Source organism: Aulonocara sp. 'chitande type north' Nkhata Bay, linkage group LG11 (genome assembly GCF_057382095.1).
Source record: "Aulonocara sp. 'chitande type north' Nkhata Bay isolate Kocher_YH1m ecotype deep benthic linkage group LG11, A_spYH_male_GT1.1, whole genome shotgun sequence".
NCBI classification, from domain to species: domain Eukaryota; kingdom Metazoa; phylum Chordata; class Actinopteri; order Cichliformes; family Cichlidae; genus Aulonocara; species Aulonocara sp. 'chitande type north' Nkhata Bay.
In genome coordinates this window covers 16,364,666-16,387,152 of record NC_141354.1, presented here as the reverse complement: position 1 = coordinate 16,387,152, position 22,487 = coordinate 16,364,666, and the positions used below count along the sequence as shown (strand labels likewise).

General features: G+C 39.9%; 1 protein-coding gene across 1 annotated transcript in view; it reads left to right on the top strand.

The window, feature by feature from the left end:
* Positions 1 to 22,487, top strand: part of adamts16 (ADAM metallopeptidase with thrombospondin type 1 motif, 16) — a 53,186-nt gene that overhangs the window by 1,327 nt on the left and 29,372 nt on the right. Inside the window, exons 3-7 of the mRNA XM_086309912.1 lie at positions 1,964 to 2,322; positions 12,335 to 12,692; positions 15,279 to 15,481; positions 16,899 to 16,982; positions 17,638 to 17,797. Coding sequence (XP_086166038.1) covers positions 1,964 to 2,322; positions 12,335 to 12,692; positions 15,279 to 15,481; positions 16,899 to 16,982; positions 17,638 to 17,797 — 1,164 coding nt within the window. The remainder of the gene's footprint in view (positions 1 to 1,963; positions 2,323 to 12,334; positions 12,693 to 15,278; positions 15,482 to 16,898; positions 16,983 to 17,637; positions 17,798 to 22,487) is intronic.

Below are 22,487 nucleotides of genomic sequence, written 5' to 3'. Positions count from 1 at the left end.
GAGGGTGGGACAAGCAGTTAACTGGAAGCAACTGTGTGTCTATGCATTCGGGGGATGTGGACAGAGGCAAAGACAGAGAGGACCATTTTCTGGGTTTGCTTAAGAGCTTTGCTTTCCGCATAGAAAATGCTTGAGACTTGGGGCATGTGTTTGCTCTTTGCAGTCCTGTAACTCTGAGATAGATAAGACTGGTGACATGTCAAGGCTTTGCTTCCTGCCTTGGCTGCCCATGCTAAAACTTATGCAGTCGTAGCAAATCAACGTGCTTTAAATAATTCACCCGCTGCTGAGGACAGGGTGCTGTGTGTAGATACACTGAATGACCAAGATGCACCAAAAAGCAGGCATTGGCACAGGCAGGGATGACACACAGTCTGCCACCCTGCATGTTTTTCCCACTGCCAGAACCTGTCTGTCTCAGTGCTATATATACTCATTGTTAGGTCTTGCTAAAGCAGGTCAGCCTGTACGGTAACTGGGACATGCCCTTATTGACTGTCCAATGTTGTTGTTATTTCTGTGCACTTTAACCTGAAAAAAGTGACACCGTATCACTTTTGCATGGCTAAACACATTTACAGTGGCCATTCCAGTACTGTGCCAAAATCAGCCATGATGCTCTTATGTCTGTTTGCTGCCAGATTACTCTTAAAGCATCAACTGTAAAATGTTTTAAGCTGTGTGACTTAAAACACGACAGCATCGAGTGTCCCTTTTAACTAAGTTCCCAGGACAGTAACAAAAGTTATGGTAAAAATGAATAAATAAATAAATAAATAATTTAAAATGAGAGCAATCATGCACATTTAACACAGAGCAGTGCATTGGTTAGTGCAGTCACTTCACAGAAAGCAAGTCCTCTGTTTGAATCCAGTGTGTGTGGAGTTTGCATGTTCTCCTCGTGTCTGCGTAGGTTCCCGTAAGTTCAACTTCCTGCCACAATCCAAAAGTAATCTTAATTGTCCTTTCTTAACTGGTTATATCTGTGAATATCCATGTGAATGGTTGTCTGTCTCTGTGTGTCAGCCCTGTGACAGAGTGGTGACCTGTCCAGGATGTACCCTGTATGGATGGATGGATGGATGGATAGATGGCTGGCCATCATGCACCTTTTCTATATATATTTCAAGTATATGCAAGAGTGAATATGTTCATTTCTTATAAAAGATGTCCCTTAGTCTGTTCTGCCATTCTTACTCCTCAGATGACCTTAAGCAATATTCTCTGTCACATGATTTTTCCTCAAAATGAAACTTGGACCAAGGCAGGGAGTCAGTATAAAATCAGCTACTTTTGATTTGACCTTTTGAGGAAAGCCCGTTAATTCTTATGATCACAGCATGATTAGACTTTTAACTGGACTACAACACAAGGGCTGACAATGACATTCAACCATCTCCCTTTATGACTTGCTGTTATCCAGTTTGAGCTATATAAAAGAAATAAAGTACTTGGTCAAACATGATTCACTCTCTACTAAAAGGCCTGGAATTGTCTAGAAAGCTTCCTTTTCTCGTAATCCTCTTTTGACCCCGTCAGCAAAAGTAAATGAGGCAGGCAGAGGAGAGCTAACAAAGAAAAGCAAAAAGCTGTAGTTTTAGACCGTGTTGTAACCAAGGCAGCAGCTGACACAATGTGCAGCAATTCACAATTAATTATGTTGACACAACAAATTAGTATAGATTTACCATGAGGCTAAACATTTATTTTTTGTATCTGTAAAAATATAGTCTTCTCTCATCACAGTTAAAACCTCTCAGCAGGCTTTCAGTTGCATAGTTCCAAGTTAAGAAATGTCTTTATATTTAATATGTCCACATTAAAAGACTAGATATAGTTGCTTTTTGTGGCTGCCTTTTTTGTGGGTGTTGTGATTGCAATTTTCACTCAGTGTTTCATTTGTCTTTTCACATTTCCTGTCCCTTTCCTTGCCTCTTCTTCCTTCAACATCCTTTATCTCCAGAATATGAGATTGTATCTCCATATGAGGTCGACCACCAAGGCGCTTACGTCTCTCATGAAATTGCCCACCACCAGCGCAAAAGGCGGCGCAGATCCCTCGCTTCAGACGCAGACTCATCTGTCGCTGAAAGCATCAGCGAAACAGTCCACTTCCGACTCAGAGGCTTGGGGCAGGACTTCCACATGGAGCTGAGGGACGCCTCGGAAAGCCTGATTGCACCTGGCTTCACCATCCAGGTCCTGGGAAAGAATGGCACCAAGAGCCTGAGGGCCTACCATCAGGATGACCTCTGCTTTTACCAAGGGTCACTGAGGTCAAGGGTCAACTCCTCTGTGGCACTATCCACATGCATGGGGATGGTGAGTCAAAACAAAGATGGGCTGCAGGATGGGTTCTGAAGATAAGAAAGGAAAGTCAGTAAATAGTTCAGATAAAGGGTGTGTGTGCATCTGTATCAGTCAAAAAGACTTCACGGTAAATTCATCATAAAAGTGCATCTCAGGGACATTTTTATATTGCTTAAGTTTTGGCAGCATGTAGGTTTAGCAGTGAGTTCTCTAATTGCACTCAATGACCGAGAAAAAAAAACGAGCTTGGGAGCCAAAGAAATTTGGCTCATCCTGGGACCGCTGATACTATAAACACTGAGTGTCAGAGTTCTTGTCATGGCAAAACCAGGGAGGCAGAAAGAGAGAGGTTATTGACCTTTTTTGGATTTCAACACAAAGTTTGGAATATAGTAACTTAACACCCCGAGACAAAAGACAGACAGTAAATTCAATTCAATTGCAATTCTTTCATTGTGAGACGCCATACTTTTTGATGAAACATTATGACTCTCGACAGTATGCTTCTATGGCTGTCTTTCACACAGTTCTTGAGTCAGTCCATTGTCTGTCTGATGTGCAGAGAAAATTGACTTAAATTGACTTAAAAACCCACCGAATAAGTTGGCAAAACATACACAGGAGGTTCTCGTTCCAGCGTGTCATGCATTATTAGTTGTAAGTCGGCTAATGAATAACTAATGGATGGAAAAGCTAAGCTTCATGTTCACATCATGTTTGCTACAAGCCAGGAAAATTCTAAAAATACACATGGGCCAAATATGCCATGACAATGTTTTGATGGTATTTTATCTTTACGTTTAGCACATGGCGTTTACTACACGGATATAAAAATATTTTGAATATTCCTCCAACAACGAGAAGCACCTTTGCATCATCTTGAAGGCCGCAACATTTGCAGCTGTCACTGCTTAAAGAGGATTGAAATGGGTGCAAATCCAATCCAGGTGAAATTAAACTCTGAGCACTCTAAAAGCTACACAGACAGTAAGCGGATATCCACATGCGAACCTGAGCAGATTTATTGGTGTTTAAATGATCAGCTGTATTTGTGTGTTTGGTCAGAGTGAAGCTCGGTATCTGCTCTAGCAGTGTTTGGAAGCAATTTTATTTTTCTTTCTACTCGTTAATGTATAATAAGTCCATCTTTTTTAGGCATAAAAGTCATTATTATGCAGTTTGGGCTAAAAATGCTGACTGAATCAATCTGAATTAAATCCTCTGGACTAGTTTACATTCTGTTTAGATTTACTGGCTAAATTCCAGTTCTCGCCTTGGTGGTCCTCCTGTGCTGCATGAACATAAAGAAGAAATTACTGTAATAAGCTCAAGTGAGGTAGTGCCACGCTAAGACCCCAAGTGTTATATTAACCCTCTTAGCAGTCTGGACTAGAGAACAAAGGACTTAATTAATACAAAAACTTACCTACACACTTTTTCGTTTTGAAGTCAGCATGTTCTTTACGCTGGCTGCCAGTAGAGTTTAAAATGACCGTATGTACACACACAGAGCACTAAATCACCAGGCTCGAGATTATTTCTTACAAAATAGACTGCTGCTTGCAGTCTTCGTTCACAGGCTCAGCATGTGTTAGTTGTTTCACACATTTGACTGTAGACTAGTGGAGACAGAGCCTTTCAGCCTGTGGCACTTGTGGCACAAGGCATTGGAACGGTCTACCACTACAGCTATGTTTAGTTGACTCAAACCTTTTTTGTTCAACCAGACTTTCTGTTGAGAATTTTATTGATTTGTTTGGTCTTATTGTTTCTTTTTATTTGCTATTATGCCACTTAATTTCATTATACATTCTACTCTTTTTCTGTTGTACAGCTGAAGCTTGGTAAAAAGAAGAGAAGTTCTCAAGTGTTCCTCATTTTGTTCTTCAACATCAGTGGAATGCTTCATTTGTCAGTTGACATCCGTTAGTGAATGCATTCAGGCCAGTGGGATATAAGCTTTCATCTGAAAAAGAAATATTGTTTGACCTTGTTTCTTTTCACAGTTTTACCAAAAGCAAATTCCCCTAAAAACCAGTTTGACCACATTTCACTTAAGCATGGCTTTTAGTGTTTTTAATTAGGCTAAAATAAATTCCATGTTGGTTTACTGTTTATATTTCATTGTAAGGGACCACTGCTGTGTCTGAGAATTGCCCTCTAAAACTACAGGCAGAGAATGGCACATTTCCAGGGATGCTTCTCTTCTTCTGTGTGTGTGTGTGTGTGTGTGTGTGTGTGTGTGTGTGTGTGTGTGTGTGTGTGTGTGTGTGTGTGTGTGTGTGTGTGTGTGTCTACATTTCAGAGCAGATCCCAATAAAAGATCCAGCCAAAAGGTCCAGGGTTGCAGAGACTGTAAATGTTGTTCTCACGGCTGAGGCGGGCTAGGACAGACTGGGTCAGGGCATCATTGGGAATTTAGCTTTTTCTGATGTGAAGTTGGGAAGTGCAAAGCAATATCAGCAGGCAAAAGTATTTAGATTCTAGGGAAAAGATCAAGCTGGTTACTGATTTTCAAAAAAAGGGAAGAATGCATTTTATTAAGCGCTAAACTGCATATAAGAATTTTTCTGCATACGTTTTAATATTTAACTTCACCACTGTCACACAGTCAGTGTTGATACATAAGATGAGTTTTTGCACTAAAGACCTACATACCTATAGGGTTAAACTGGCTGTGCATAGTGCCAGTCTTTTAGGGACTTAAGCCATTTACATTGTTACGTTGTGGTGTCAACGTACATGATACCTCAACGGATTTTAAAATGAAGATGTTTAGATTGATTTAACGTTAATATAAGCTTTGGTTAAGGTTCAAAGTTCTTGGACAAGTGTTCAAGTCCAGCCAGTTAATCTAAGTGTGTGTGCGTGCTACAGATGTTGCATACAACTGGTCAAAACCTCATAACAGAGTTCACTGTACTTGAAAGCATATGGGAGACCTTGCACTTTGGCCAGTTTGCTTTAGCAAGGAACTGGTAAATATTGACCGGAGCAGCACTGCACCTGGACTCCAAATGCGCAGTGATACAACTTAGATTAGACTCTTTCATCACATTTGTTTGCGCTGTCATTCTTAAAAAATAAAATAAAATTAACACCATCCATCTGTGTTTAGAGTAAGCTGCAGGGTTAGGGTTTCTCACGCTGGCTAATCGACGCCAACAGAAGGATAATGAAAGATCAGAGTGAAAAGGAGTGACATTGACGAAGAATATAAGGGTCGTTGCTCCCTCCCTGGAAGTTTGAAGTGCTAAAATTCTTCTTGCAGGCAGTGTAACATTGTTAAAGCCTATTTATAATTTGCCTTTTCAACTCTCATCTTCTGGCAGCCCATGCAGTTGATGACAGGAGGGTGATCAGCCGTAAAAATCTCTGACTTACAAGCAATGAATTGATGGAATAAAAGTTTCAGGCCAATCCCACTGATCACCTGCCAAAGGGTTTCTTACACCAGCACACACATGGAAGAGCCCATCATAAAACAGTTCCTTCTCTGTGTCGACTTTATGCTGCAGCATGATATGCTTTAGTCCTGCTTTTATGGATATGAGGCTATTGAGGAGTGATATGCAGAAATTGTTCCAATCTGGTAACTTTCTTTTCATCCCTATGCCTACATATGGCATCTTGTGCAATTTTTGGTCCAAACAAAGGGGAAAAAAGATGTTATTCCTGAGATCTTGAAACAGAAGACAACTGGAGTTCTTTAGGTTTGTGATGACATTTTACCTCTCATCCAAGGTTTCACAGGGATTTCATCCTTAACCCACAGGTGATGGTAATGACCCATGCCTTATTTCACACCTTGAGATAACTCACATGATCAATAGTAGGTCAGTGACCTCAAGACCACTTCCAAAGGGGACAACCCCTTACTAGGGGTAAATAGCCATTTTAGACCTGTAAAAGCATCCTGGATAAGAGGTGAAACATCTTCATACACCTAAAGAACTCCAGTTGCCTTCTTTTTCAAGCTTTGTTGAAAAACCTACTCAGACACAAGATGTTTAGCATGCCGAACTAATATGTTGAACATCGTTATTGTCATCCAGCCTACCTAACAGCAGCTAGTTGACATTGTGAACTCACCAGCATGGTGGCAAAACGTAAAAGAATGTTGTAAGCCTCACAGAGCTGCAAGCATGATTTTTATCTGTAAATATGTTAACTTTGAGACTTGGCTGTCTGCAAACCCCATGCTGGAACCTGCTAGCTTAAATTATTGAGTTATTATGATTCATTTTCTCAAATATTTTTCTGTATGCAGCATAGCAGCAGCACTGTACTACCAAAGTAACAATTTGGTCTTATTGTGCCTTTTTGTATGCTATTTAATCTCCTGCTAATTTGCATCCATGAACATTACACAAAGGTATGCATAATAACCTTTTTTCAACTAGTAACTACTAATAAGCAACTGCTTACTCTCTATACAGTATGTCCTTTTTTCACATCTGTACTTTAACCCTGTGCTTCACCTACATCTGTATCAGTTTGGCTAATTTTACTCAGACTTGTAAAGCACACCTTCCTTTTGTATCAAAGGGAAATTCTTAATGTCCTGCCACTACAAATCACTTGGAAGGTATGTGTTTTCCACTTGTAAAAGGATGGGTGTGTTTCTTGCCTCGGGGCACGCAATCATGGTAATAATAGAATGCTGCACATTTCTTCCACCTCTGGGATTTCCAAGCGAATATGAGGGATGGGTCTACTGATGTTAGTGAAGCTTTGAAAAGCACATAGTGTGGTCTTGGCAGGTTGCTATCACCATTTCTCAGTAGATACTGTGCACCCAATGATGTGAGAACAGTTTTATCAAGGCTTCATCATTCATGGTTTCCTCCACCATACCACGGAGATTAAGTAATGAGGACCTCCAGTTTGTGTAATCCGTGCTGGATATTTTGGATACAGTGGGAATCTCTAATTCGTAAAGAAATGCGCATTAAACTAAAATATGACCCGAGAGAGCAATTCACAGTTGTTCAGTTAACTCTGTCAACGCAAAGCTCACAATCTGAATCCTTGTCTTCGGCTGCTGGAAGTGTAGCCATCGTGGAATCAGTGTGGATGACAAATAAAGCATTGCAGCATCATCTCTTGAAGCACTTTGTTCTGTCAAAAGACGGATTGTTTGGAAATGTGAAGCCTTGTGTTTGAGATGCCAAAGTTGCCACGTATTTTTGTCGAGGACAGCGAGGAGGGGTAGAGATAAATAACGACAGAAACATATACAGCCTACAGTCAGGTGCATCTTGTAATGCACTGAGCGCTTCCCTGCCTCATTTCCGTTTTCCTTCTGTTTCTTGCCCGCCTACTCTCCCTCCCCCCCCCCCCCCCCCCCCCCCCCGTTCTTGTTGCTGCTTGTCTGGATGAGTCTGACACAGAGTCCAGCTGTCTGCGCCCTCCCAAGTAGTATTTCAGCATTTTATGACTGCTATTTGCACTTCATACTGCGTACTGTGTAATCCGATGACTTTGGCTATTTAGGAAAGGGACCAGTGTGACCTAATCTCTTAACATAGCAGCCTGCACACACACGCTCACGTACGTATTAAATTAAAGAAAGTGCATGTATGTTGTTTGTGTTCAACTCAAAAACTGCATAAAAAAGATAATCTGTTTTTGTCTGTAATGACATCCTTTAGCTTTGTTTAAATTCATTGCACACACAGTACAACACCTCTGCGTGTCTAGTTTTCTGTCACTGAAACTTGATGTATTCAGTAATAGAACACTTAAAATGAAATCAGCATATTTTAGAAGAGCTCACAGCCAACAGTTAAATACTGTGGTATCAACATCTGGATTGGATATCTGAAGCACAGGACAAAATACATTGACAGCATTTGTAAAACAATTAGATGCATTGATCTATCCTTCCAGAGAAACAGTCCTTTCAGTCTATGTGACAAAATGCAGATGAGAGGAAACAGGATAATATGTGGAGGAGTGACTCATGGTCCTTTTTATGATGGAGCTCCAGACACAAGCATATTAGCTGCTCATCCCTAACTTGGCTTTGCGATGCTTTTGAAAGAGCTTTTCATGCGCTCATTTAAAATATTAAAGCGACACTGATGATTTGACCCAGGGAAAAAAGTGAAGTTGCATAGACAAAATATTGAAATGCCATGACATGGCAGTAAGCTACCATGGTCAGCTCCAAAAATCACTTCGTATATGTGTAGACAGATATCTGGGAACTGCTGTGTTACAGCAATGCTGAAAAGACAAAGCAGCCAGTATACACAAACTGTAAGATACTTTAGTAAAAGAGTAAAAGAGTGAACACTGTCACTTTGAAATGTGGCCATAGCTATCTTGTTGTTCATGCTTGCTGACATGTCTCCAGTGGAAAGCCTTTGGCTTCGGTTGAAATGGCGAACCACTTGCTCTTGAACTGTTTGCTTCATGTATTGTATTGTAAATGCTGTTACAGCGAAGTATCATATGCAAATGTAAACAAAAGTGGAAATTAAAGGTTTTTTCTAACCACATGACTTATAAAGTTGGCAACATACAGCTGCAAATAAGTCAAATTTAAATAGTGCAGCTCTGAAAATATCTTCTCTGTAGATACAGTTCTTTTTGAGACTGAATGTCAGCCAGATTTCCCTGCGCTGTCTAAACTACTGCTATTAGCTATCAAAAGATGTCTGTTTCTATAACAACCGCAAGCTAAACAGTCAGTACACATGCTGCAGGTTTAAATCCTATGGTTGATGTTCTCTCACTCAATAGGTTTCCTTTCTTGACTGTCTTGTTCATTGCAATGGATTGACTAAAAATAACCACATACAACAACAAAAAAAATGATGAAAAGGGATTTTTTTTTAATGTTCTTGGCAGTCTTTCCCCTGTAGAGCTGCTTTACCATATCACCACACTAATGCCCCAGTGTTCAATCCCTGAACCACCCACACAGAAAAAATAAATACTTAGCATGTGAAGTTCTGATGGTTGGCGGCAGCACAGTTCAGGTCAGAGGCCTCATCGTGACTTGGAACCAATTGTTGACAATTGTCTGTGATTACACAGCGCCGGGGCGGGTGCCATGTGGAATCACGCACCGGTTGTCACATGTGATATAAGCAACAATCCTGGCTGGGGTATTTCTTGACCGTTGGCGGGCCAGCAATGGTGGAAGGTGGTAACGTTTTAGTAAGCCTCTTTCTCACTTCTTTCTTTCCCTCAATAACTGATCACGCACCCTCATCTTTCTGGCATGGAATGTTTTGCTGATGTTAATGCCAGAGAAGGTTTGCAACTTTGCAGTTATTGAGTCACCAGAGCGTTGGCGACTGTTGCGCATTTTCCGCTTCAGCATTCAACAACTTTACGTGGTCTGGCTCTTTGCGGCTGTTGCTGTGGTTCCTAAACGCTTCCACTTTGCAAAAATACCACTTAAAGTTGATTGTGGAATATCTAGAAAGGAAGACGTTTTACAGACTGACTTCTTGCAATGGTGGCTTCCTATTATAGTACCATGCTCGAATTCAGTGAGCTCTTTAAAACGAGCCACAATTTTTTTTGTAAAAGAAGATTGCATGGTTAAGTGCTTGACTTTTACACTCGTGGCAATGGGACTGAAAACAGCTGAATTCAAAGACTAAGCAGTCTAGGCCTACATTTGTGTCCATATAGTGTTGCTGTTTGTAGGTAGCTTTCATCTGTGAAACACCAGTTACTGTATAGTGGGAAATGATCATTATCTGAATATGGGACATCTGTAAATAACAACTGCTCTCCTCTGGCTTGAGCATACAACTTGACAGTAGGATTTGAAAAGTACCCCAGCAGCCTGCCCCTCTACCCCATTTTACCATTAATGTCACACTCTAGGAATCATGTGGTCAGTTGGATATATAATTCTTTCATTTACCTGTGTTAATATTCATAATTTGATAATATTGCAAGGAATATGCCATTCTGACAGCTGTAGAACCAATCATGCTAATTACTTCATAAATGCACAGTACTGACAATAACTTTTTTTACTACAGTATGTGATTAAAGCTGTAAACTGCATGGTCATTGTGGTCATAGCTGACACATCTGTATCGACCTCATAGTTTTCACATGCAAAGCTCAACGCGGTACTTTCCATAGACTCTGCTTCGCTAGTTCTCTGACCTGTATGAAGGGTAAACGGCCCAGGTTGATGAGTGATGATGAAAAAATTGGTTCTGAAGACCTTGTCAGCATGAAAGACATCACTGTTTGAAATTTGCTCCTGCGAGTCTAACTTATTGCTACCAGAGATTCCCCTACTTAGAGATATGGAAACATCTGCAGACATCTACACATGCAGACTTTTGAGTTTCACATTTATGAGCCCTGATTTTCCAGCTGTCTCTCCCACTGTTTTGTCTCACACACAAACTTCCACTTTGTACTGTGTAAGGACTGACTTATGCACATACACACACAAAGACACATTAATACACACTCACTACCTCACCACTGCAACTGTGTCACTGTGTCTCTGTTAGCCAGCATCTGACTGCAGGGATGAAGGGCCTCATACTCCACTCACAGTGAAACAAAATGAAAGAAAAAAAGCAGTGGCGACTGTAGTCATTTAAACATATTTTAGGGAAATGGTTGTAACTGCCAAGTGCAGTTAAAGTACAAACACTACATGCCAATTGACTGTCATCACAAATGTGGTGCATGTTTAGAGAGACTGAGAGTGAAAAAGAGAAGAAGAGAGCAAGGGAAACCATCTCCAACTGTCTGAATCTGTTGTGTTGATAGAAGTTTATTGAAAAGCTGAATATGAAAGCTGAAATGTCTCTTTGACACAGACAGGGATAGAGGGAAAAATAAAGCGAGAATAACGTCAGCTTAAAAAAATATTGTGAATAATTGTCACTGTAAAATGTAGAGATTCAAAAAGGCTTTTGACTCAGTTTATCCACTGAGATTAATAACAACATGCCACTGCTACAATTCAGACTGACCCAGTTAGAACATTTATAAATGAAAATTGCTGTGTCCTTAAATATGTGCAGATATATTGACAGTCATGTGAAAAATAAGCATTTCACAAGATTCTATGCAATTCTTGAAGAACTAAGTACACCCCATTATTAAGTAGCGTGCATAATGACCTTTGGCAGCGTTAACCTGAAGTAATTCTTTAAGACTTTTGTGGAGGAAATTTGGCCCTCTTCTTTACAACTTTATGGGCATTCATTTATCCGCAGCTTTCTTAAGGTCCTGCCAAAGGATTTAAAACCTTGTTGGGGTCTGGACTTTAACTGTACAACTGCAACACCTTGATTCATCCCTACTCTGACACAGCTGAATCAAATGGTTTGATCTCTTCAGCATGCCATCATGTTTGGCAAAGGCCTGATAACAAGCCATTCATGTGATTCAGGTGTGTGGGAACAAGGATGCATCTAAAAGCTGCAGGACGGTAACTCTCGAGGACCGGGATTGGGCACCGCTGCTATACAGCATATATCATGTTTATGCCACCAGCCCATTGGGTTTAAAATCATTCTGTCTGACCAAGTTTGGTTTAAATTTAGGTGAGATAACGGTTGACCCTGAACAGTAAAACAGATGTTAAACATGATGAAACGTGGCCAGTGACCTAAAGAGGTTTAAGGGAGGCGGGTTCAGAGCGACTAAGGGTCAAACCTTGACTAATTGCTAAAAGAGGCAGACTGGGTAGCTAAATGAAAAGCTGGCGAGAGTAATTATCGTAACGTTATCATTAAAATATATGACTGCAGCCCTTTGGGCCTTTTTCAGTGGAAAAGAATTTGTGAACTTTTGAGGTTTTAGCAAACAATATTTCATTATTGGGTCACGTTTAAATATTTTTTCACAAAAAAGTTGGGAAGAGACCCTCTTTTTTCAAGATTGTTTGGCCTGAGAAAGATTTTTTTGAGGGTTTTCCACATGGCTTGAGTGTAGACAACATGGGTGCAACAGTAGATTAGTGCAGCCTAGGTAACAGGTTGTGCTGTAAAGCTAATCAAACTCTCTGTTTTGCCTCTAGTCAGGTTTGATCCAAACACAGGATGCAGAATATTTCTTGAGACCCGTGTCACACGGCTTGGCGCAGATGGAGAACTTCACAGCGCCCTTCGGTCATCAGCCACACATCCTCTATAAGAGAGAAAGGGACTCCCAAACACAGCGGCAACATGTGCTTCAAAAGAGATCCGCTGACAACACAGTGTTTGAACATCAATACAAGGGACTGCAAAAACAGCATGACAACAATAACAGCAACACTCAAGCTGACCTGATAAAACATCATGGAAGTGGCCAACAGCACAATGACCATCGCCATGACAGCGACTACAGACATGGGGAGAAGCAGAAGCAACACTTCTGTGGGAGAAGGAAGAAATGTATGTAAGGGCAATTTCTCCTTCTAATGCTAATGTAACATTGTAGTATTCCTCTTAAGATTTACATACATTATTGATTCCTGCACCTTCCTATTTGCTTGTTATAATACTTTTAAACCTCTAATAATTTGGTTTACATAGTGTTTATTAAAATCAATTTCACCTTAACCCGGAAACTTGCAAAAGAATTTGCAAGCACTGCTAACCTAACAATGTCTCTTGACTATAGGGGTCATAGATCATTATGTGTCAACTAGCCAAATCTCACTGGTATTTGGGTTTTCACGGTCAAACAGAAAGTAACAGCACCACTAAACTTTCATTTTAAGTGCTTAATCTGGCCGGCTAGGTAAAGTTTTTAACAACGAGGTGGCTCTTATTGCCAAAGTCAGCCTCATAAATCCTCTTCTTCATGGATGGCTAGGCACTGCTAGATTGTAATAGATAGAGTAACAGCTGTACCAAACAAACTACTGAAGGGGTTTTTTGTTTGGTTCGGGTTATTTTTAACTCTCCTTTGTTGCTTTGTCTTAGTTTTTTGGCAAGAAGAAGAATTTGGACTGGAAATATCAAGAATTTGAATTGGTAATTCAAGATTCTGCTTTTAAAGCAATTATCAATCTTGGTAATTGCTTTAAAAGCAGTATTAAATAACGAAGAATGCAAAGAACATTTAGATTAGTAAAATGGGAAAAAATAATATACAAAATTTTTCTGGATTGGTGACATCCTAAGTGTTTAAGAACCAAACAATGTTATTTTATTTTGAGGTCAGCCTTACTCACATATTCTCCGATTTAGGGTGGATTTGATATTGGATCACTTTTTACTAATTTAATTATAAAAAAAAAAGCCATGAAGTCATTTTTGCCCTTTTCAGATTTTCATATGAAAACACTTAACACTTACTAAATAACCTTCTTATCCTTCGATAATATTACATGTGTTTACATTTGTGGTTTACTCTGTTTGTAACAGCTTCACGAGGGTGGCTGGTGGAAGCATCAAATTGCTATTTAATGATGGTAATATCATCATATTTGTGCAGCAAACATTCACAAATACTTGTGAAAATTGGACAGCAGCTGTGTCTCATTTTAAATTGTAACACAAGATTAAAGACAACACATTCTATGTTGACTTGGGTTTCACATATTGTTAAGACATTAGCTCCTTTTTATGTAAAGGAGACAATCAGCAGTGTGTTGTCACTTACACAACATGGGGATTGTAAATGTTGTAAAGCAGATTGTCTTAGACTGAAAATCTTTAAACACAATAACACTCATTCATGATTAGCTGATTCCTCGAACAATCATCATTTTCATGTATTTATTTAGACATTTGTGGTTGATTTTATAAGTAAAGGTTAATTCTTATAATTTCTGTTTACTTTGCACTATGACAAATGTTTGCTCTCAAGAAATTACCACAAGATCCGTTAACATTGCTTGCATCACGGGGGTCTTTCAAACGAGAGCAGCTGTATGTCCCTATGAAAACACAATGATGTTTGCATTTTTATAAGATGATATCACCGAACACCTGCGTTGTGTGTTCGTCGAAGGGCACTTTGGTCATTCACCTGCTTTCCGCCTGTATAAGCAAACTTTCTAGCCTTTATAGATTATCTAAGCCAGCGATGAGCAGGTCAAAATTTTGATAACCTATCAAAACACTGAAAATAAGACTTAAGAAGATAACGTTACAAGATACTATGGTTGCATGCTGTGCTTTTGCACTAACAGGTGTTCTACTTTATGTCATAGTTCAAATCTGAATGTTCGAAGGTGCTTTTACTCCCAGATTCACATAGCAAGCTTCAATTCATCAAAAGTTACAAAATCTTTTTCATAATACAGCCTTTCATTAGTACTAAATAAACAAATAAACAAAAAAAACATCATTTTGGGACAAAAATACACTATATTTATGTTACATGTCTATAGAATATGAAACAGCTCTGGAAGCACATACATTTCAGATGAATGTGTGTGCTTTCAACATGTAAATATTTCATATAGTTGATTGTTTTAAATATTGTTACTTTATGTAACTGTAGCTACTGCAAGGCAGAAAACATACTAGGATTTCACACTTAATGGTAGCATAACATTGAGACTGCCAGAGTCAACAACAGTAAAAAAAAAAAAAAAAAAAGCACAGTTGGCAGTTTATCCATGACATCAGGTCACAAAAGTAAGAGCACGGTTAATCATCCAGAGCTGTTGCCAGCTATTTGCCAGAATCGCTGGTTAGCACACATAAGCAAAGGTAAACATTTGGCCAGTGGCTACAAATGTATTTCAAATCACTTGCAAATGTAATCAGCAATGGAAAGGAAGGCTTGCATTTGTCATGGACATTATGGCTGCAATTAAGGCGCTATTATATACGCTATTGTTTGGGCTTTCATCAGTCACTCGGAAGCTTCCATACAGTAGTTCATCATGTTAACTGTGCAGCCATAGATCACTGAGTAATGCTCCATTCAGGTTGTTCAGCTGTTACTACATCATTTTGCTTCAGACCAGTTTATTACTTAATGAATTCTTACTCTATATCTTTTTCCATCTGTTTTCACAGACATGCCGAAACCTCCAGAAGAGGATATTTTTATCCTTCCAGATGAATACAAGTTTATCCCCAGGAATAAAAGGGCAGTGCTGATGAAGAACAAGGCCAACCAGGGACTCAATGTGGAGACACTTGTGGTAGTGGACAGAAAGATGATGGACAACCATGGCCATGAGAACATAACTACATATGTTCTTACTGTGCTTAACATGGTGAGACAAATTTAGTCTTTACCACTGTGTTTGATGTGCACTCTGCCTATAGGCTAGCATGGGCGCAGCACACATTCAAGACAGGAGTTACATAAATCAACCTTAAGGCTGACTCGTTTTTTTAAGAATACCAAATATGATGTCTTGTAACTTTATGGGAAAGTTGTCTTGTATTTTTACAAGTGGCTTTAACAGCAGAACCACAAAGCCTGGTGTAACTTTGCAGTCACATCATCAAATGAAGTTTTAGGATGCTGTGCTTTTTTTGCTATTATACACCATAACATCAGCTGATGAAAGAGGAAGCCATGCAATTTATTTGAAGTAAGGATTTAGTTACTTGACAATCCTGTCTGCTAGACTAACTTATCAGAGATCTTAAAACAGGAAACTGATATCTGGGTGAGATCATCTCCACAACGCTTGCAGTGTCCCCCTCCATTCCTCTCAGCTTATCTGTAAGCGAATACCGTCACACTTGTTTTGCTACTTAATGACTGACTGACAAATCCAAAGATAATCCATCTATTTTGAAAACATAGTTCCCTGTAGTAAAAACAAAGTCAGAGCAGTCACCGGCCTCATAGGAGTCACCTAAATACTATATGGGGTTTCACAGAAAATACCCAACGCTTCACACCACCTGCCAGCCCTCATGGGGCTTACAAAAGTCATTTAATATTTGTTGGAAAGGAAATCTAATAAGCTCTTTAGCTTTGTATAGAATTATGCTTTCACAGTGACAGTGGAAAGACAAAAAAAATCATAGTTACTTATTTAAAAAAACATGCAGTGCACTATGCATCACAAAACACTACAGATCTGTGGAAACAGGTGTGATACATTATTCCTATATGTAAAAACATATAGGGATTCATTGCTCTAATCAATTCAGAAATCTGACAGCCTGCCAAACACTCAGCTTTCAGCATAGCTTAGTTTAAGTGAGCTCTTTGATGACCTCCCTGACCTTTCTGCAACAAACCACGGCCATGTGTCTTCCTGTGAGTCAGCGCAAAGCAGGACGAAAAGAGGGAAATGAATGAGTTTTCCTAAAGATGTATTCGCGAGGTCTTAGAGAAAGGCATACAGCGAACCCTCATAGTCATATTATGGGAGTGGTGCATAAATATAAGTTAAGGACATTTTAACACATCAGCCTAGATTGTACTAATCAGATCCTCTTCGAGTACCAGTAACAGTTTTTAATGACAGATCCTGCATTTGTATAAACAGGCGAGTACTTCAGATGTCACTTTGATGGTCACGTTCAAGCCACTTTAAACTTTGTAAAATTACTCATGCACATGTAGTTTATGTCTCAAATTACATGAGTTTGAAACATTACTTGAGATGGATTAGACAAATGCCAGATGCTCTAGTAATACGTCATAATGATTGTCTGTTTGCCTTTTAGGTCTCAAGTCTGTTCAAAGATGGCACAATAGGGGGAAATATCAACATAGTGATTGTGGGTCTCGTCCTCCTGGATGAAGAACAGGTGAGCGTGTCAGTTTTTAGTCAGAATCATCATTCACCCAGACAACTCAACCCTATACACTAACAATATGTTACCATGTTCTTTAGCTGTACATACCAAGGTGCAAAAAAAAAATGCAAAAAAGGATCATTTGTATGTTTATTTGTTTGTTTTGCCTGAGGTTCCAGATCTTTTTGGTCCTTCCAAAGTCTTCCTGGGGCTGTTGTAACAACTAGGGGCTTTTACAGTTTAAATAGAGCATGTATTTCCCTGGATCTGTGCCACAGGGGAAATTCTCATGGAGTCTAGGAGTAAATGAGCGACACAGACAGAGAGAGACAAACTGTTGGGGTACAGTTGGGAAAAGTAAAGCAGCTTGAGAACAATGGCTTAGACTTGCCAGCCACTTCATAGATTTTAAAATTAAGTATTTATAAGCAGGAGGAATGGTGAAAATACAAAAATGTTCACAGACGTTTTCCTTTGTACACAAAAGAAAATCTGTAAGCCTTTATGTTGTTATCAACATGCATGCTATATGTCTAAGGGATCTTGGTTATTGATTATAAAGACCCAGAAAGAATCTGTAAGTTGGCAGTAAATATATGGATAATAATGCTTTACCTCAATGAAGTTAATACTGTCATCATATCTTTTTATGTGTTTTATGTCACAGAATGGCTTAGTAATCAACCACCATGCAGACCACACACTGAACAGCTTTTGCCACTGGCAGTCCACCCTGGGAGGTAGAGAGGGCCGGCACCATGACCACGCCATCCTCCTCACGGGACTCGACATCTGCTCTTGGAAGAATGAACCCTGTGATACTCTTGGTATGACTTTAAAAACCTCTTTGTTGCTCTATTGCTTGTAAATCACAAAAGAGCAGATTCTGCAACAACCAAATGCCAGAAGGCCTCATTTGAGGCAATAAACAATCCTGTCAATACACCGATCCATCATATTTGCTCAGCGTACCTTAACCTGGAAAGAAAAATCTATCATCTTCTTTATTTTTATGTTTAGTTTTTAACTTTATGTTGAATCCAGATTTATTATAAATGTATTACCAGTTATCAGTATCCGATCAAAAAACAATAACAACAATTTTAGGCTGTTTGGGGTACTTTGTATTTCTGGTGATTTGGTACCATGTTTTCATTACTGATCAAATATTGTTGGTAAGGTACGCTGCCATTGTTTCTGTCTACTTTTAGACTTCTCACAGCTTTAATTAGGGACTTTACAAGAAACAAATAATTGCGAAATCCTCATAAATTAATAAATAAACACTGTTATACAGGCACAAGTGATTTTGCCGCCTAGCTCCAATAATAGCCATAGCTGCTAGCTGCTACCTTAATGATCATTAAGAGACAGCTAATGCGGCTATAAGTTAAATGTGTGTGCTGGCCAGGCTGACATTTGTGCTACCTGTTTAGAGCTTAATTATTGTTGAAAAAGGGGGCTTTACTCACCTCTTGAAATTGTTCATAAAGTGTTGTTCACTGCTGTGGCGCTATTTTTGTGCCACTATTCTGAGCGCAGGTGCAGGTGCAAGTGTTGCATTTTGAGGAGAAATTTATTTTGAGCGAAGAAAAGCTAAATTTGAGTGAACAAAATTCATGCAAATATGTGATGTCTTGATAAATCGAGCAGATATTTGAAGTTCACACAGCACCATTCTCGCATGAAAATATCTTAAAAGTTTATTTTGTGACCCAGAGTAATATTTCAAACTCCGCCACTCTGTGTTCCTCCGCCACTGCCTCGTTTGAGTTCTGGACGAAATGGATTCTGGGATATTGCATTTCGTCATTTCGAGCTGATTGGAGACCAAAACAGCCAGTCAGATTTTTTTGCATCCAAGTCTGTGATTGGCTGGTTTTGTGGCACAAATATAACGGTGTAGAGAAAGAGTTGAGCGCGCACGGGTAGAAATGTTGAGAGCGCAGCAACACATTGCGTGCAAGCGCAAATGCAAAAACTGAGCGAGAGGGGCTGCTATTGTGTGTGTGTGTGTGTGTGTGTGTGTGTATGGATAATAACAAACACTGAAATACATTTTTTGCACGCAGCAACAAATTTTGTTCACTCAAATTTAGCTTTTCTTCGCTCAAAATAAATTTCTCCTCAAAATGCAACACTTGCACCTGCATTTTTTTTTACGTGCACTCAGAATAGTGGCACAAAAATAACGCCATATTCAGCTGCTAGTAAAGCAGCAACATGCCTTCAGCATGTTGTGTGAAGTTGTGTGTTAGCTAGGTGAAACAAAGATAACACTGTTGATATCAGTGCTATATCATGCCGCAGTTCATCTGATGCAATTTTTTTTTACTTTTTTTTTTTTTGCCAACCGTATTTACAGTTTTTGCCCGTTGCTTGAACACATTTGGCAAAACGTCGCTCATTGTGCCAAAACTCTAAACACAAGTAAACACGACACAACACTGGGAAATATACCATACACATCTGTGCCAAAATGAAACTCCACTCCCAAAACCTAAACTCTGCTGTCAAAACCTAACATTCCTCTGTCAAAATGTAACTCTGTTGACAAAATGACACATACTTGCATCATATGCAAACACTTACAGATCAGGGGGAACACACTAGTCTTCTTTACATAAAACACTGCAGTCCTTGATTTCCATTGTGTATTCAGAAGGCACATTTACAGGAGACACATTTCCAAACAACCAAAAACGCAAATAGACCTACTCAATAGTGTACATCGCAGTACCATGAATTCAGATAAAGCAAAAAAAAAAAAAAAACCACAACACAATAATACTGCAATAGAAAAAACACTATACTGTAAACACAAAAAACCATGACAATTGTGCATAAGTGGGCTCATGGATCCCGCCGTCTGTTGGGGTCTGGCCACAGGACCTCATCAACATCGCAAGCAGTGTCCTCTCCCGCTGGGCACCGGGGAAAATATCCTCTTGCATGTCGAAACCCTGTCACTGTTCCTCTCGAATGGGACTCTGTAGAGCTGCTTCATGGTGATGCTGAGTTTACCCAAGATGCGTCTGATGGTGGTGATGCTCACATGGTTTATGTTGCTGAACACTCGCCTGTCTGCAAGTATTTTCCGTCGTAGCTGGTGGAGACGGATGGCATTGTCTGCCCTCACTAGGTCCACAACGGCAAGTTCCTGCTGTTGTGTGAACAGGCGTTGCCGTCCTCCCCCAGAAGGTCTTCGGGTCATTCTGGAGGAATACAACCACATATTGTCATCGGTTTGCTTATTTTTCTTACAGTACTTTACTGTATGTACTGTGTCATCCACTGTACAACACTGTACTTCAATATAAGGAATCAGCCACTTTGGCTGCAAAAGGAGCATTAGCACCCCGTACACTTGATATGGTAATGTGATATACTGTAGAACAGTGCTATGAAACCATCTGAGTAGAGCAGAAGGTATGGAGGTGAAGACATACCTGTTTTCTAGTCAGAATGTTCGTATTACAGATGCCACTGTGAAGCGGCTTAGATGTGGGTGGACTCTCTGCCCAGCTTCCCTCATAGTCAGGCCATGGTTGATGACATGGTCCACCAAAGTTGCTCTTACAGTTTTTTCTGATTGCTTAAGCACATTTTTTGTAACTATTGGCTAATTTTGCAAAACTCTTCACACAAATAAGAAAACCTGTCACCCAATAATCAAAACATTGTAGTTCTCTTGCAAAAGCAAACACAGCTGGATTAACTCTTCACACCTTCGTAAAAATGGTGTTTCCGTATCAAACAGTACACACAAGCCATCATCTACTAAGCACACAATGCGCCAACTGCACACTGATGGTATGAATACAAAACACATCTGGCTTTTGCTTTCTCTGTGCACAAGGTAGGCTATGTCAGTTTGAGCTCATACTGCTGTCATAGATCCATAAGCATAGAGGGATCCAAACTTCAAGTACTGGTGTTTATTCAAACACATCAAAACAAACACAAGTGTTTATTTCCAAGTATAGGATTATTTGCAATCGCTATAATGACTATATGGGTTACTTGGTCTGCAGTGAACATGCTTCCTCTGCCCCCAGCATCTGGTCATCTAGCAATTCTGTAAAGTACAATTGCAGTATTTTTACATCAATGGTATTGGTGTGTTTCTCATTGGCATATGGCAGTGCTACAAATCTTTGTGCGAAGTGACTGTACTAACCGATTCTCATTTCAAGATGTCCTTATGGTACTTGCTCCAGTGTAGCGGCTCGAGTTAGGCTGGACCCGTTGGCCAGCTACCCTCAGGGTCATTCCACGGTTGATTACATGGTCCACTATTGTAGCTCTGATGTCATCAGCAATTCTATTTCTTACTCTTCCTACCCTTCCTCTCCCCCCTCCTCATCTTCCTCTCCCCCCTCCTCGTCTTCCTCTTGCTCCTCCTTGTCCTTGTCGTCCTCTTCATCCTACTTCTTCACCTCCACGTCCTCTTCCTCGGCCTCCTCTACTTCTCACTCTTTCTGCTCCCTCCATTGTACTCCGCACACACAGCTTACCTGTATTATAGTGCTTAGGCTGATTGCAAAGTGAACTAATTATCTAAAAAAGTTTTCACATGTGAAAGTGTGCCAGACAGTTGGCAAATTAGTGTTAATGATAGCCATACATGTGTATACTTTTGCTAGGAGTGTGTTGGAAATTTGGTAATTGAGTGTTGTGCAGTGAATTGTGCCTACAGTTTTGCAAAGTGTGTGTTACAAAATTGCAAACTGAGTGCAAAGCAGTTTTTGTGCTTTTAGTTTTGCAAACTCAGTGAGTGGTTTTGCTATAAGTCTGAATAGTTTTAGAGATTGTGCTACAGGAATCACAGTTAGGGTTTAAGCATTCAGAAAAAACTGTATTTCATCAGAAATATGGGTCCGTTCATGGCCTCTTCGGCCTTCTCCTCCTCTTCCTCCTCCTCCTCTACCTCTTCCTCTTCCTCTTGCTCTCCCTCCATCCATGCTTGCAAAGTTCTTGAAATGGCTACGCTGAGGGCTTTTTGTAGTTGGCTAATTGGTGTTCGGTTTTGCAAGTACGTGCCTTCAGGTGTGTATTTGAGTGGTTGCAATTATCCGATGTGTTTTGTATTTTGGATACATGTGTTTTCCGAATGGCACCCTGAGATTTCATTTTGTGAGCGAAGTGTCTTATGTATGAAATAGAGTGTAGCATGCAGGACCATGTGTGTTGCATAAAGGGGTAGGTGTGTTGCATAAAGGAGTAGGAGTGTTGCATAATTGGTACTGGGGTGCAAAGCAGCGCTTTTGTTTAAGGTATGGGTACATGTGTTTGAGGTATGGTAACAAAAGCTTCACGTTGTGTTACTTTAGTCTGAGCATGGGTTTATAGTGTTCAAGCAACGGGCAAAAACTGTAACAGAGATAAGAGAAAAACCAGATAGAAATTCAGAAAGTGGACACATTATCAGGTTTTCATTTAGTTTAGAGTGCTTAGTGTTTTTCTACATAGACTAAGCTGGCTTGAGCATTCAGACACACGCTGTCTCTGTGAGTG